This window comes from Aythya fuligula, chromosome 14, assembly GCF_009819795.1.
Source record: "Aythya fuligula isolate bAytFul2 chromosome 14, bAytFul2.pri, whole genome shotgun sequence".
Lineage (NCBI taxonomy): Eukaryota > Metazoa > Chordata > Aves > Anseriformes > Anatidae > Aythya > Aythya fuligula.
Window position 1 is genome coordinate 9,532,072 of NC_045572.1, and position 16,834 is coordinate 9,548,905.

Consider the following 16,834-nt stretch of genomic DNA (forward strand, 5'->3'; position numbering starts at 1 on the left):
TTCCTTCTGACCAGCTGCACGGGGATTTATAACTAGTGGCCACGTCGTTCCCATGTTCATGGCTTTTAATGAAACTGGAGAATGAAATGCATTCCCTGTTAGCATCCTCACTGCAGCGATTTTATCCCATCGCGGTGTTTCAACCCAGGGCTCATGGGAAGAGCGCTGTAGCTCGGCACATCCTTTCCATCAGCCTATCGATGTAGGAACAAAAAGGGGGAAAGAATTTTGTTGTCCCCGACGCAGGAAACCCACCCAGCCCCTGCAAACACATGGGGAGGGCAGCTTGTGGAACAGGAAGAAAAAAAAACACATGAGGAGCAGAAGAGGTGGCTGAGCCTCACTTTTGGTCCCGTTGCTCTCTGCAAACACCCTCCGAGCCAGTGCTCACATCGCCTTCACCACTCTCAATCCGGACCATACACAATTTACGTCGATTCCTTCCCAAAAGGCTGTTGGAGAGGGGCCAGCACCCGAGCCGTGGGACCCGTGGAGGTGCGCTGCGAGCCAAGGGCGCCTTCTGCTCGCGGTGAAAACGGGAGGAAACCTGCACGGGAGCACCAAAATGTTTCGCAGGCTGCATGGGAACAAAAACTGCAGATGAAGAGAGAGCCTGGAGTGATGTTCCGGGAGCAGAGAGGAGAGCCGGGCCGTTCATTCGGGCTTTCAGCTTTTTCCAAGAAATGCTCATGATACAGGGGACAAACCTGCTATTTTTCTTTGCTTCAGATTTCTTGCAGAAGCCACTGCCGTCTTTATCTCCTCTCCACACAGCAGTTGTAAGGTTTGTTTTGTGTGTGTGTGTGGTTTTTTTTTCCTCCTAATTACAACTTCTCTACAGACAGAGGACAGGGAAGAATTCAGTTAAAAGCAAAACCGATGGAGCTATTTTAGTTCACAACCAGAGAGCCATTAGACATAACAGTGGCACCCAAGGAGGGCTTTGGATCTGTCCTAAGGGAGCCGCAAAACCACAGGGAAAGGGGAAAAAAAGGCCTCTAGGAAGATGTGCTTTCCAGCAGCCCTGCTCCCAAGATGGTGCAGCATTTTTAAATGCTGTCCATAGTTCCCTTTGTATTTACACACAGTTTAAACAGTGATCTGGCAGGGAGAGGGGAAAATGCTCTGGGAGGAACGCATGGCTGAGGAAGCTAAATAAAGAAGTGGCCAGGTCTTCAATCATCCTATATTTTATATATACAAAGGCTGTGATTCCACTAAGCTTTTCAGAAACAATATGTAAAGAATCCAAAACAGGGCAAAGGGATGGGAATAACTGGTTATAATTAAATGGAGGAGGGGGGGAGCACAGCTCCTCCGCTCTGCCAGGAGAGCTCCCCTGCAGGAATCGCAAGGCACAGAGGGGATTTCGGTGGTGGGAGCTCTGGCAAACTACAGGCAACCCACCGTGGGGATTTGGATGGTGGGTCTAACCCAGGATAAGCACCAGGGACCCCATCAGGGAGCTCTAAGACCAGGCTGCTATCAACCAACCCCTTTCCAAGCCACCCAAAGGGCTGAGAGCATCACATCCAAGCAGCTTTCCAGCAGCTTTCCATGCTCACAGCTCCCATCCAGCGCTGCCTCTCCTGCCCCGGCGTTCCCCCAGTGCGGGTGTTTCCTACCCAAATGTGCACCCCGTGCTTCCAGCTAGCTCACACGAGCATGGCTTTCTGGGCTGCATCTCAGCAGTTTGTGTTCTCCCATTCCTTCCGCTTCTGCAGCACGGCAATGCACAGGGGAGGGCCCTGCTCGTCCACACTGTTCTCGTTTCTTCTTCCTTCACCCCTATTTTCTCAAGTCATTTACTGTCATTGCAGTTTTCCGTGATTTTCCTGTGATTTCATCACAGCTGGAAAGCAGGCTAATTTGTTAATTATTTTTGGAGTTCTTCCATCCAAGCTAAGGATTCTTTTCCCCTTTTTTCGATTTCTTTTTTTTTTTTATAATGGGTCTTTTCCTTGCCTCTTTTTGCAACAGCTTTTTTTTTTTTTTTTATGGCAGCATTCCCAACTGTTCAGATCCTCTTCTCTACTCGAAGACAGGGCTTGGGTTAAACCACAGCCCCAGGACTGGAGAGATGGGTTCAGCACACCACCAACCTTCAGCTTTGCAGGAAAAGCTCCTGCAATGCCACTGCAGATGGTCACGATGTCAGGGATAAGGAGACTTAGTGCTGGATACCACAAGCAATGTAATTCTGAATACAAGGAATAGCTCACATAGCTTGCTACACCGTGATTCTGCAGTGTTTTCCTTAATTTTACAGGTCTTTTGCTGAACATTTGACCTTCTCATCATAAACATGCAGATGGGACTTCACCCTGTTAATGCGCAGTCCAACCTGCACAATTTTTGTACATATATCGATGGCTGCTTTAGTTAATGCTCAGATGAAGATAGAGCTTTTTCCAAATAGACGGCATCCACGGCATCTTCAGAAGAAAAGCCAAAAAGAAAGAAAGAAAAAAAAAGGAGCTTTCTTTGCTGGTCCAGAAGCAGAGGAAAACGTTCCACCGAAAAGGACACATCCTTTTTTTCCTGGGTTGAAGCTTTCTGCAATGCACAGTTTTCTGCTGTGCTACAAAGCCAGGTTGAGAGATGCTGGCGGGTTGTGCAACACTTGGCTGCTGCGTGGCTGAGCTGTGAGATCCTTTTCCACGGTATTTACAGGAATTAATAAGAGGAAACAAGAGCCACTTCAAGACATTAAACTGTCCAAACAAAAGAAAATACAGTCATACCATTACTGGACACACAATGACCTCAGCCCCTTTCTGCAGCTCAAATGTCTTCAATTATTTCAACACAAGAAGGTTTTGAGCAAGAGAGGTTTATTTTTAAGCCTCCGTGTCAATCTTCTTAACGCCAGCGGGATTTGATCCCAGCACACCTCAGTCGACATTTTTCTCCCGTTGCTCTTCCTTCTGCACCGCAGCCAGCAGACGACAAAGCCAGGTGAATCCGGAGCTGGGAGGCATTTCCTTGCACTGCTGAAGATAAAAGCCAACTTTTCTTGGGGGAAAAAAAAATAATAAAAAAAAGGCCAAAGCACTTCATTGCTCCTTCCCTCAAAGGAAGGAATTGCTCCCAAGAGATGGGGGCTGATGTGTGAATTATCCAGCAAACAAACAGCCTCAAAAGTGATCCCACACGGACGCTTGCCTGGCAGGGGAGGAGCAGGCAGCGCAAAGCACTGCTTTTTGTCACTTTTTCCCACCTTTTTGAAGTGGAGCTTGGACCATCATCCAGCCGAGCATGCTCGGTCAGTAACTTCAAAGATTTTGCCATGGAGATGTGAGCTGCTGTGGTTTTTATGGCTGGTTTAAGGTTTTTTGTATTCTTCCTAGATAGCTTACACTGATAAAATCCCACTGTATGGCCAACCGGCACACTCCTCACTAACTGTGGAGCTGAAAATTTTAGAAACCCTGACCAAAACAACACAAACAGCTGTCCAAAACCTCCAGTTTCCACCCAGATGGCTCTTGTTTCAATTGGCAGAGTCACACTTTAATTCAGAGTCGGTCGCTGGCCCTGTTTGGATGTGCTTGGAAAAACACACCTATAAATCACAAGTGAGAAACTGTGGAGGGAAAGAATTTGTTTCTCTTTGGGTGGTTCGTTTGGTTAGTTTTTGTTGTTGATTTTTTTGTATTTTACTGCGGAGCACAGCTTTATTAGCAGACAAAAGCTCCACGATGGTGTGCTGACAGCCGAGAGCCTCTGCTGGTTGCGGCCACAAGAAGCCCAGGCAGCGGCACGGCCACGCGCCGTCCCGTGGCTTCTTCCAAGCACGTGGCACCATGCTGTGTGATGCTCCCAGGGGCTTCTGAGCTGGAAACACGTGGAAAAAGGGATGCCAAATGTAGGGAAAGACCCGATGCACCAAAACGGACCCACGTGGGGGCTCTCCCCCAGTCCCGAATGCTCAGGACGCTTGGTGTAACCGGTGCCACTGCTCCCAGAGCAGCGTCTTGGCATCCCCAGGCTGCTCTCGTTTGGGAAGCGGTGTCGAGAGCTGCAGGGAAGCCTCTTGTAAGCAGCGTGTCCCCCGCAGCGACCCGCTGCTGGCAGAGGAAGGGGAGCGCCCGGCTTCCCCCACGCCTCCCCGCGCGTCCCCCCGCGCCCGCCCAGCCCCTGCCAGCACATCGAGGAATTGGCTTCAGCTGAGCCGGATTGCACTCGAGATGTCTAAAAATAGCGTTGAAAATCAGCTCGGTGGCAGTGGCCAACGTCTCTCCTGGCACAGCTCCGCCGGGGAGCGGCGGTGGCCAGAGGTGACGTTGGTGGCACCGCTCCATGGAGGGCTTCCAGCAGCGGCACGCGCCGCGCGGCCCCCCGCAAGGTGCACTCGCACCGCTCCCGGGGGACACCCGCGTGTAGCACCCGTAGCCAGAGAAGCTGCTGGAGCTGGGAGAGGTGCTCAAAGTGCTGGTTCCCAACCAGAAAATCCTCTCCTTAGCACCACTGCAGTGTTTTTTTTTTAAGACAGAGCCCAGGACCGGCAAACCCGGTCCGTTTGGGGATGTTTTCGGCTCTGCCCCCTGTGCACGCAGAGCTCGGTGAGGCCAAGACAGCACCATCTCCTAACTCACCCCTTTAGGCTTCTCTGGGCCACCCAGCAAGGCAGGATCAGCAGCAGAATCTTTGAATGATTGTAAAGCACCAGAAGCCCTCATCTGGCCACAGGCAGTGCCACAGGGCCACACAGCAGCTCCCGAGCTGCGGGGCTCCTTGTGCTCAGAGATCCTGTCCGTGAGATGCTGCCATGGGGCCCCTTACCAGCTCCAGGAGGTGCCCAGCAGGGAGGGGGTGACACCAGGACACCCTCCCTGCTGCGGCCCCAGCCATGACACATCCCAGTCCAAGCCACTGGGCAGCCCCCTGTCCTTTGGCACGGGGACAGGAGTCCTGCAGCGCTCCTCCTGGCTGGCATCTGTGCCCCGAACCGTGCCCATTGCTCCGTCCTTCTCATCTGCCTCCTGTCGACACCTAATTTCCCCTAGCTCTAACCACTGATTTGGAGTATTTTCTGCGTGGGCAGGGCTGGCCCACGGTGTTTGGGATGGGGAGATGTCCTCCTCCTCTTTCTCAGAATTAACCATCCCCACTGGGGAAAGCCCCGGTGCAGCGCACGCCCCCAGGGTGGCGGGGGGCAGAGAAAGGACGGAGCTCAGCCAGCAGCTCTGCCCTGAGATCCCCCAGAGTCCTGGGGTCGCTCCCCAAGAAGTGCCACATTTCCACCCCGCAAGGTGTGGTGAGCTGTGAGGCAGCATCGCTCCCTCCAGCAACTCATCCTTCATTTCCACAGACAGACACAAGCCAAAACTCATACTCCCAATGCCGGTACTAGCCCCAGGGAGAAAAGGGTATGAAAAAGATAGGGTTTTTGGAAGAGCGTTGGCTTGGCAAGGCGGGTGATGAGTCTGCTGTGATGAAGGATGGCTGGAGATGCAACGGCTCCAAAGCGATGTCCTGGCTCGGCACAGGAACAGCAGCACAGAAAGGGAAAGCATCCTGGGCACTGACCCACTTAACGCTCCTCCCCACCACCTTGGGTTCATTTAGAAGCTGTTGGAAGGGCAAGAGGCAGGGAGCAAATCAGGGAGGGAAAATAAATGGCCACGGGCCAAAGGCACGGGGGAAAAGCTTCTCCCCCCTTCTGAAACTCATACCTTTAAGCTCAAAGGCAAACCCGCGAGACTGGCAAAGGGCTGCCTGACATGGCTCACCGACTGATCCTGCCGGCGTGCCCGCGGGTTTCGGTGTTTACAGCAGTACGGGTTTTTTTGCACGGCTGTATAAACATTTACCAAATAGGAAAGGGTATAAAAAGATGTTTTGAAAATAGTTTGTTTGAAAATGCGAAGCGGTTTTGACCTCCCTGCAAGGAGCATACCTCTGCCCTCTCGGGATGGCCAGCTGGATGCTTGAAGAGGGTGGAAGAGATAGTAAACATCTCCGGGGAGCTTGGAAGCAAATTCTTGTTTTTGTTTTGCTTCTAAAGATAGCTTTTAACATTTCTAAGAGCAAGAGAGGTTTCACAATAAACACGGTACCTTGAAACCCAGTTTTGAAACGGGGCTAAATTTTAGTGCAAAGGATTTTTCAAAGAGGAAAACGCGAGCACGTGGCTGAAGTGACAAACTCCAGCTGCTTCCCATGGGGCCGGCGTTTCAGGGAGAACGAGCTCCCCGAGGTGTTTTACCAACCAAGCCTCCCAGCATCCTTGTCAGGCAGATGAGTCTTATTCGGGTACCAGATCCCAAACTGGAGCAGAGGGAAGGGATTTCCCAGTTCATCCTGGGAGCCTGCAGCGGAGGAGGGAGCTCAGAGCCGCGGGGATCCCCAGCCCTGGCTCCCCCATCACACAAAGGGGAAGGAACCTGCGGGGCTGTTAGGAAGTGCTGAGAGCCGTCACAGCGCTTATTTGGGAGAAAAAGGGACTGTTTCGGCCAAGTCCTTAATTACAAACATCACACCAGTGAAGTTCTGAAGCTCGGTTCATAATTACCGAAGCTCTCCTTGTTCTGCTCAGCGCCATCAAACTGCAGCCAGCATCTGTCAATCTGATTATGGTGTCGTTAAATGGGGGTAGAAAAAAAAAAACGCTGTTCCCTCTCACCTACAAAGAAACTGTCTGTGCCTTGTAATTTGTTGCCTTCATAAATTTAATTTACTTGAGCTTTCCTTCCTCGATTTGGCTGGTCAAGTCAAACCATAAAGATTATTCATGGAAAAGCAACCATAGCTGGTTACTAGGATACAAAAAATCGCTCGGTACATTTCTCCAATGAATAATCCCAGCAGAACACACGCCAATTCAATAAATTATGAATTTCTCTTTCTCTTTTGAATAAACAGTGGGGTTGCAGAGGCATTTCTTGGAACCTTTTAAAATAAATTGGACCCTTACTTTCTATGTGATCGCAAAACAAACAGAAGCGATAGCCCAGCCTTGCAGGTGAGCTGCATCCTTTGTCTAGACATGGGAGTTATTTTGGAAGCAAGCAGGGTGCAAAGGGACAGCAGATCCATTATTGCCACTATCTGTGTGCCGACGCTGGCATTTGGCACGCTCACGTGCCTTTTCGGAGCGGGTAACGTAAGCAGTCGACTGAGCTCGTTTGGAAGGAGACATTCGTGTTTCAGAAAAATCTCTCGTCCTGCACAATTCCATGTAGGCAAAAGGTCTTACGTGAAAGAGCTGAGGCTGCAAGGTGAGGCGAGAGAGACGTTTTCCTACACAGGGTGGCAGCTGCCGAGCTGGTCGCTGGGAGGCCAGCAGCCCCACAGCATCCCCACGGATCAAACGCTGACCCAAGTGCGCTCTGACCACGGCTGCTCCAAAGGGTCTGGCACTCAGACCTTGCTGCAAACAACACCCAAAATCGGGGCATCGATTCTGGACACTTAACGGCATTTGATCTTTCTCTGCACGTCTGCTCTCGATGCTCATCCTGTGGGTTTCGCCCCTCTGCTGGCAGGGGGCTCGCTGTGCCGGGCCCATTCCTGCACCCATGTCCCCAGCCCTGCTGGCACACGGTGGCGTTTGCCATGCTCTGGAGAAACCCTGCTGCAGACTGGCAGGTAGAAGTCAGGTCCTTTAAGCACTTTGTGAAGTTTGTCCCCATGAACATGGGGACAGTGATCACATGGCAGTGAGAGCTGCTTTGTGAGCCAGCACAATGGACACCGCGCAGTACCCCGGGTGATGCTCTCATCACCGAACGTGAAGCAACAGCCAGCTGGTAAATGATCTCAGGGTTTGGACTTAGAAACCCTTTCACTTAGCAGGATGAAGTAATTGGGAGTTTTGGACGGCACGCTGGGGAAAGCACCGCCAAAGAGCCCCTCGCCGAGGCGCCCCTTGGGTGCAGATACCAGCAGTGGCTCCAAGCCCACCCTCGTCCCCAAGGGCCCAGCCCCACTGATGTCCCTCCCAGCGGGTGAGTAACAAACCTGCTTGCTAAGACCTCCAGTGACCCAAATGGCTCCAGTTTCCCTATTCCACCAAGTCTCTGCTTTGGGATTAATCATCCAGCTGGCATCTGGAAAGCCCATGCTCCGAGCCCAGTCCTGCCTCCTCCCAAAAACCCGTAATGCACCGCAGCCCCAGTGGTCCCCTCCTCCTCCCAGCACTGCTTCTGCCCCCCGTCAGGACACCAGCCCCAGCAGATCGTTTTCCTGCCCCATAAGGTCAGCCTGGAGCTGAGGCACAACGGGGAGCCCGGCCCCGCTGCTCCCACCAGATGCCAACCTCAAGCTCTGCTCGGGCTTCCTCCGTTAACCAAAACCATCTCCATCCAACCGTGCCAAGGCCAAGGCCCCAAGAAATAGCCACTTCCCCTCATTAGGATTTATGCTTCCAACCTTAGCATCGCGCCCAGCAGATAACTCCTGAACTCCGCTCGGTGAGCTACCGAGCGCGTCACGCCGAGCAGCCGCTGCCCCAGTGAGACCACAACAGATAACAGGCTGAGAAAAGCTGCTGCCACGGCGTCAGTTATCGCCGAGGAAAGAGAGATAAACCTGAATGAAATTATTTAATTTCTGCTGCCAAATGGGCTGTTCTATCTTTTATCTCCGGCTTGTCAAGCAGGGCTTGGCAGACTGCACGTTCGCGTTACGGAGGAGGGCAAAAAATCAAACAACTGTTTTCTGTGACATTTGGAGACCTGATGGAAAACTTTCGCTCAGGGAAATTCTCTCTAGACTGCCTTCCCGGCGTTATTATACAGGCTACGAAAAACAGAGGTTTGCTTTTATGTGGCCTACTTATTTCTGCCATGCAGCTGTAAGACACGATGCCATCAGGGGTGCAATCACAGGAAAACAGGAGTCACGGACAAATGGGTGGTTAAAAGAGGACAACTCCTAAAATCCAGAAGTCTCATTATTATGTAAAGATCCCCAGCGAAACTAGAAAAGGAAACCTGTTATGTGCATGTACCCAACTCTACAAGCACGAACGCATCCATTTTTCTCCCTTCAAAGAAGCAGTAGCTCTTAAAAAAACCCTAAATGTGATTTCCCTGCTGTACTGAAAAGCTTTGAAACGCAGTTAAATGGCTTTTCTTTACAGAGCCTTCCTGGGTAATTCCAGCAGCGAGCAAGAAGTCGTTCCGTATGTTCCGATTCGGTTTCTTTATGCCAGTGCTGCGGGTGGAGAAAGGAAAAAAAGGCAGGGTTTCGCAGGAGCAGGGAAAGGAACGGGGTCTGCTCCTCGCGGTGGGAGACCTCTGAGCTGCTCCACGGCCAGAGGTCTGAAAGAATGGGAGAAAAAAAAACTCCTGGGAGCAAAGCGAGCTCTGCTTACACAAAGCAGAGGAAGAGATCTCCCTGGACACAGAGGGAAAAACAAATTAACAGGCAAGAAATCACTTTCCCCTCCCTCCCTCCGCCCCGAAGCCCTGCTTCATCTGTTCAGGCACCAGGAATTGAATGTGCCAGCACTCGGGGCCTGAGCCCACGGGGCAGCCACAGGTACGGGGGGGTAGGGCTTTCAGGCAGATGGCTCCGTGCCAGTGATTCGTGCCTTTTAGCATATAGGGAATAAAAAAAAATAGAGCCAAACACAAGATGGGGAGCAACACAGAGAGAACAGCATCTCCTCCACACCAAGTCTGCTGTGGGATGGGGTGGGATGGGATGGGATGGGATGGGATGGGATGGGATGGGATGGGATGGGATGGGATGGGATGGGATGGGATGGGATGGGATGGGGAGGTTTGCAGGGAGGTGGCACAACCCAAGGGCATGAGGGCCACCAAATCAGGCACGTGGGCCACAGACAGGGCTGGCCCCTCCAGGAGGCAGCAGGCGAGGGATGCCAAGGGCAAGGGTGGAGAAACTGCCTGCGTGAGAAGGCGAAACAAAATATGGAAATGCTCCTGCAGGAAAGCTGCCTCCAGCTGCCACAGACAGAAAAGCCTCCCCGAGGCTGGACCTGGAGGCAGCTCCCTTCCCGCAGCCCCTCGGGCTCCCAGCTCCTGCAGTTGTTGGTAACTCCACGCGCATCTGCCCTGTGGGTACGGTCTGCAAAGTGCTCTGCCAGCTCTGCCGTGCCGCCAGGAGCCCCAAAGGAGCCACGGAGCTCATCAGGAGCCGGGAAGGTGCTTGGCGTGGTCAGCCCCAAGGTTTGGATGCTGCGGCAAGAAGCAACAGCAGGCACGGCAAGCCAAGGAGCTCAGGGAGCAAGAAAGGAGACGAACGAAGGGGACGAGGCATTTGGGGACTCAAGAAGAGATGGAAACCACCACAAGGCAGCTGAGATGAGAGCTGGCACGCATTTCAGGGGATCACACCTGGCCTCATCGCATCTCACCGTGCAAGCAGCCACCCCAGCAAAGAAGCCCCCGCTCATCCCCCTGCTGGGAGCAGCAGATTTGTTTCCCTGTTCCCCTCCCGAACCCACCCCAGTGCTCCAGCTGAGGAAAGCCCGCTCTGATGTTAGCCACCAACCTGCACAGATGGGCTCTGCAAAGAGTGGGATGCTGATGAGAAAGAAAACGTTCCCTTTCGAGGCAACCTGTGCAGAAGGACAGCGGCTGTCCGAAAGTGCAGCTAAGGAGGAGCAAGGTGCTTATCTTCATTCCTAACTGAGAAGTCACTGAACGTGGTGCGCGAGGAGGATCCTTACTAGAATGGGAGGAAAAGCACGGCATAAGCTGCCGAGTGACTCATCCTTTTCATGTCAAGTAAACATTAATGCTTGCACATTCAGACCTGACTGCCTAAAATTAAACACCTTAAACACACTTAAGCACCTCCATAGGTTGTCAGGTTTTATTGTGCTGAGAAGCAGCAATTTCCTTTGCCTGCGGTGAGGGCTCTCCAAGAGCTCTGCCTGCAACCACAGGCTTAGGTGTGAGGTGGGAAGCTGCACCGGGGTCAGACGGTGACGCGCAGCTCCCTCTTACCAGCGGCAATTATCCGGGGAAATAAAAGAGGAGAAAGTGCCATTTACTCCTACCTCTTCGTAACGCAATTCCTCTCTAAGCAACAAAAGAGAAGCGAAGGCACCTGGACACCACGGTGCAGCGTGAGAGCGTAAGGAAGGAGCGCACAAAGCTCCTTAAAGCTCTCGCCTTAATGACACACTTGGCAGTGCGCTGCGTGTGTCTGACAGCGCAACCGGCCACGGGGCATGACACACAGCTCCATTTAGCACTGCCTTCCACAAGAGGTGATGTCTTCCCGGGCTCGGGTGCTGCTGCTTGTACGGTCTCAGCAGCCTGGATCCAGTGGCAGGGCTGAATTAATCACGCCAGTTGGCTGTGGCACATTTTTGGGTATGTGCTGCGCAAGGCTGGTTAAAGATAGTCCTCGGGATACGATCAGGCAGTTCCAGCCCTAAATCACCGGGAAGGCTAAGCGGTTTCACAGGTTTCCTTTTGAAGAGTGGAAAAGCAGAAAGCTACAAAAGAAGCAGTGAATTAATCTCTTTTTTGCACTTCTGCGACCTTTTTCCTGGAGATGCTTCACGTCTGCACGTTAATTAATGAACTCTCCTACACCCATGTGAGCCGAGCAGCGCTGCCTGCCTCCTTTAAGCACAAGGCACCGTATGAGAAAGATGCTCAGGGGTGACGCAGGGAGTCAGCAGCAAAATCAGTGACAGACTGTAGAAAGCTCGACTCCCAGACTGAGAGAGGCAGGAAAGCAGGCAAAATGGGGCTGGTACTGAGGCAGGATTAACACCTGCAATCTTGGAGCTGAACCAAAGGCAGAGCAGAAACTGGTCTGCACAGATATCTTTTTCACTCAAACCAGAACAACCTGAAGTGTTATTTTGTAGTTTTGTTGAGGTCAAACTGGAACCAAACCAGAAACCTTACCGAGCTGATTCCCTGCTCGCAACGCCGAGAACTCCTCCTACAGTGGATCACAAGCAACTAAAGGGGGAGTGGGGACGAGGGAAGAAACCTAAATAAAAATGCTTCTTGTAAATGTGATTTTACCCCCTGCAAAAGGTAGACAGGTCCCTTCCCGCTAAATGGACTTCATCACTCCTCTCATTCAAAAGAAGTACATATGTTGTGACAACAGGCATCAGGATACTGAAAAGGACACACAGAAATGTCAGCTTTTACCCTCAAAAATCCCACTGCCCTGGCCATTGCCGTGTTGCAGCTGATTGAGAGGTGCGAGCATCAGCCCGGGAAAGGTCAAAACTCGGGATTTCTGGCTTGCTGAGAAAGGGTTAATTATTAAAAGCATCGCTCGCAAGAATGCAAAATAATTTATAGAAAATCAGAAACCGAAGCCATTTCTCCCAGAACAAGCCCCGTTCTCCCCCGTCCTTGCCAGACCCAAATGCCACTCATACTTGGTATTCCTCGCAGTTGTGAGGAAGGCAGTGGGAGAAGCGCTGCAACCAGATCCCAGCCGGATTCTTAAAAGGGAATTTGGCTCCTTTGTCAAATACCAGCGGCCCTATTTGGGCCAGGATCAACAACTGCATCCCAACTGCAAAGCCCTTTGCTCACGCCCTGGCCGGCGAGTGCCCCCTGCCCTCCCGCAGCTGTCCCCTCTGTGCCACCAGGCCACTCGGCTTCCCGACGCTCCCTAGATGTTCCTCCTCGCTATCTCCTTCCAGCCCCATGTAAGGGCTTCTCCGGGTCAGGGGAATTTTAACCTCTCCCAGCCTGCTTGTCCTCAAGCACCGCGGAGTCTCCTGCCCTCGTCCAGCCGCCAGCCCTACGGGAGGGAAGCGATCGGCACGGAGAAATTCGCGCCACCCACAAGGGCTGGGGCGCGGAGGGGCGTTGCTCATCAATGAGCTGGCCCAGGAGAGCAACTCCAGTACAGGGCCGTAATAAAGCATCCAACGGGGGCCATACAACACAGTGCACCCATCGCTGCCATCAGCCCAGCCCGCAGGCTGGGACACGTCCACATCCCCTCATTTATCTCTCACCTGTAGGAGACAGGAAAGCAACGCGCCTCAATACCCCAAATTTGCTCTTGCCCAACCGCCCGCCTGCAAAATGAGCGTGAACAATGGGCAGGGGGGTGAAGGAGAGGGAGGCAATAAAATCAATAAAAGCTCCCAGCCTGGGCTCCCCAGGGAGCTGCCGGAGGGCGAGGAGCGGCCAGCCCGGCGGGGACATGTCACGTCCCGCAGTAGCGACTTCCAGCAGCACCTCGGGGCCCGGTGTTAAGCACATCTGACACATCTCGGCTCCTTTCCACTCCAGTGCCTCCTCAACCGGTTCAAATATAGAAGCTGCCTTTCATTAGCCCCGGCCTATTACTCATTTCAATGCCACTCCGGGTAGAAACCTCGCTGCTAATTTGACAATGCCTTCACCCGTTGTGTGCTAACCATGAGATACTTGGCAAGCGCGGGGTTCCCAAGCTCCCGACACAGATTTCTGCCCCGCCGATGCCGTGTGCTCCGCTGCCGTTGAATGGAAATGTGGGCAGAAAGGATTTAAAGATGCAACGAGCGCCGAAAGCCTCTTTGAATAAATCTGTATGTAAAAATGAGTTGAACGGCGCTCAACAGGATTTAAAAATTAATTCCACTGTTTGAGGAGAGTATTTACATTTATATAGAAAACCTGAATTGTTGATTGTTCGGCTTTTTCAGGAGCCTAAGGATGAAGGTCCCTCCACACTTCCTCTACATCTGATCAGAAAGGAAAGGCATTTTCCACCTTCAGCTATTTATGGTGAACAAAACAACAAAAGGGGAACGACATCTGTAGGTTTCTACAGTTAATCATCTTAACGCAACAGGTAGGCAAATACTAGTTTGGGGGAGTTTTATTTTTGTTTATAAATAACCCACTGACGCACATAGGGCAGGGGAGAGCAATTCCTTTGTCAGTTGAAACAAGAGTGAAAATGCAGTGCTCGGTCTGCCAGGGTGAAAAAGAAAAGGTGCGCTTTGGACAAAAAAAAAATAAAAAGAAAGAAAGAAAGAAAGAGGAAAGACTTAATTCTGATTGATTATCTTTGAGTAATTCTCAACAGCCATAGCATTTATAAATAGGATTTCATCCAACCATTCAGTCTGCTGGAAAAACTTTACAGTTTTCAAGATGACTGTTCCAAGAACAGCCTTAAACCTGCTTCCCTCCCTGATGACATTTGGCTAATGAAAGACAAACAATGTACCCAAGAAGATCAATATGAAAAATTGCTGAACTCTGTCCAACTAGACAAAACAGATTTATATGCTTTAAAATTGCAAAACGCCCGTAATCTTTTCTGCAGTCACAGGCGAACAGCTTCTTTTGGCTATCGTTACCCCGTAAGAACCGAACACGGCTGAATTTGAGGAAGAGACACGCTCCCGGCGTCTTACAGCACATTAGCCAACAATGCTCAAGTGTCCTGCGTGGGTTTGCGCAATGTGACCGCTGTTTGCCAAGGGACTATCCCCAGCAAAGCAGCTCTCCGAAGACGGTCTCCACCTGGCAGGACAGGACGGCGTATTTCTAGGCCACCAGAACACCGCTGGAGTTGGGAGGTCTGCATAAATCAAGCCTTAAGTTTTTTTCCATCAAACTTTTTCCTCTTTCTCGCCGACTTTTAGAAGCGCCGCTAGGAACTCTTTCATCGCACAACTGCGGTGCAACTGATGTCATCCCTTTTTTTAACTTCACGTGTGTCAGGCTGTGCAGAGGGAGGCTGCTGAGGAGATACCGCTCTAGCGACAGGCAGAAGGGCTGGTACAACTCAGCCTTCTGTAAAACAGCTCGCGGCTAGATCCCGTGGCCAGCAGGCACAGGTATTTTGTCTTTGGGAAGGTCTAGCCTTACCAGGGGAACCTCCCCTGACCCGAGGATACAGCCCTGGCTCTCTCGGGTTTTTTGCATACGTCCCTTGACATTGCCTCCAGCTGAAAAGCTGCCCCACGAAATGAATTTGCTCCAAGGTCATGCACTCCTTACAGTGCCGGTTTGTGAGGTATTTAAAAAAATGCAAACTTCCGTATTGTGAAAGTAGCAGATTTCCCATTTACACCCAACGGAAAGCAGAAGATGCATGAGCTCGCGACTAAAAATCGAACCACAGGTTCACAGCAAACCCGCAAGCCAGAAGCTTTCTTTTGTGCCTTGCAGGTCCCCAGTACCCTCTCTTTGCAAAGACAAAACACGGCACATCCAAATGCAAAGCCATTCCCCTCTCTATTCCTATATTCAGCTCCCTGGCTGCTTACAGGGCGGCATGTGTGTGCGCGTTCAATAGGTCCCCGTGCCCCTTCAACTAAGTTTAATAATACCCTTTTCATTCAGGGGAGCCCGAAGTACAAAGGATGCAAGGCAGGAGCTCCGCCAGAGCAGAAAAGCAAAGCAAACTGGGCGAAGGCACGGGCTGGCGAGGGCTCAGCGATCCCAAACTGTTGAATCTCCAGCGGGCAGCTGCCTCCGTGATGCACGGGAGGCAAAAGCCCAGCATTTGGGAGCTGGAGGAGGAAAAGGGACCAAACACCCCAAGGGCAGTTTGAACCCAGGGCAGGCTCGGCAATATTCCTGCTCCTGACCCTTCTCCTCCGGTGACTCGCCACAACGTCCTCCTGCACGAAAAAGTTGCACGGAAAAATACAAAAAGGGGAAGAAAAAGGGGGAAAGGCGAAGCTCGGAGGGCTCAGCGCGGAGGCAGGGAGGCTGCGGGAACCCCTCCCGGCGGCGCTCGCAGCATCCCCGCCGCCCACCCTCGGCTCCTGCCCGGGGTCGCAGCCGACCCTCGGCCACCCCCCGGCCCTCCCCTCGGCCCCGGCGGTACCTGGCAGCGTCTTGTGCACCGTGTTGCCCATCGCTCCTCCGCTCGGCGGCGCGGCGGAGCCCGGAGCTCCGCAGGGCCATGGACAGCGCCCGCCTCCCGCCGCCCGCCTCCCTCCCTCCTCCCTCAGCCGCCGCCGCCGCCGCTTCCCTCAGAGCCCGGCCCGGCCCGGCCCGGCCCCGCCGCCGCCCCCCGCCCCATAGAGCGGCTCCGCCCCGACCCGGGGCACAACCGAGCCCATCCGAGCCCATCCGAGCCCAACTGAGTCCCCCCGCCTCTCGCCGGGGCTGTGGGGTTGTGGGGCCGCCCCGGCTGTGAGGGGAGTGGGTGGCCCCCGGGACCCCGCTTTGTGCCTCAGGGAGAAGCATAAATGGGGGCTGTGGGGATGCTGGGGGTGCTGCCACAAAGGGTCCCAGGACCGGGGTGCTCCTCGTCCCCTCATGGGGTGGGCTTGGGTGAGGCGCCCTACACCACCCCGACACGGCTGGGGGCTGAGGCCAGCAAATTGGGAGCCCACTGATGGCATGGTGATGAAGGACACCCAGTGCCGGCACAATCGGCCTTGTGGTTTCTCCATCTTCCAGTCTTAAGCATAAAAACAAGTTGGTAGCCCCGTTAGAGGAGGGCGAGGGGGTCTGTTTTCTTGCTGACCCTACTGAGGGGTGATGCGGCCAAGCCCTTCTTCTCTGGCTCTGCCTGCTTGCTTTTAAAAGGGGGGAAACTGCAGTGTGGGGTCACGTAAATGCCATTTCCCATGGCAGAAGTCACCTGCACAAGCTCTGTCATGTCCCGGGACGTAAAGTGGAAGGGGGGAGAGCCGAGCACCAGCAGCTCAGCGGCCTGGCAGAGATCAGGCTCTGATCTACTGCAGTTAAAATAATCTGGAATAACAAGCCTCCAATCCCCAGATCATGTTGAACGGGTCAAGCGCGGCTCAGGAGACGAGAGGGGGGCAGAAAAACCTAATTTCCACGATTTTGTGCCACCATATGGAGGTGTTAAAAACGGGATTATCGGACGAGACACCAGCAGCTGTTCTTCCGAGCGCTTGCACCCATCTGCTGCCGTCGGAGGTTAGCATATGGCTCCCGCT

The 16,834-nt window shown here is 52.9% G+C and overlaps 1 protein-coding gene across 1 annotated transcript in view; it reads right to left on the reverse strand.

The window, feature by feature from the left end:
• Positions 1-15,805, reverse strand: part of NEURL1B (neuralized E3 ubiquitin protein ligase 1B) — a 30,093-nt gene extending 14,288 nt beyond the window's left edge. The window contains exon 1 of the mRNA XM_032196893.1: positions 15,745-15,805. Coding sequence (XP_032052784.1) covers positions 15,745-15,775 — 31 coding nt within the window. The 5' untranslated portion in view covers positions 15,776-15,805. The remainder of the gene's footprint in view (positions 1-15,744) is intronic.
• Positions 15,806-16,834: the final 1,029 nt, after the last annotated feature.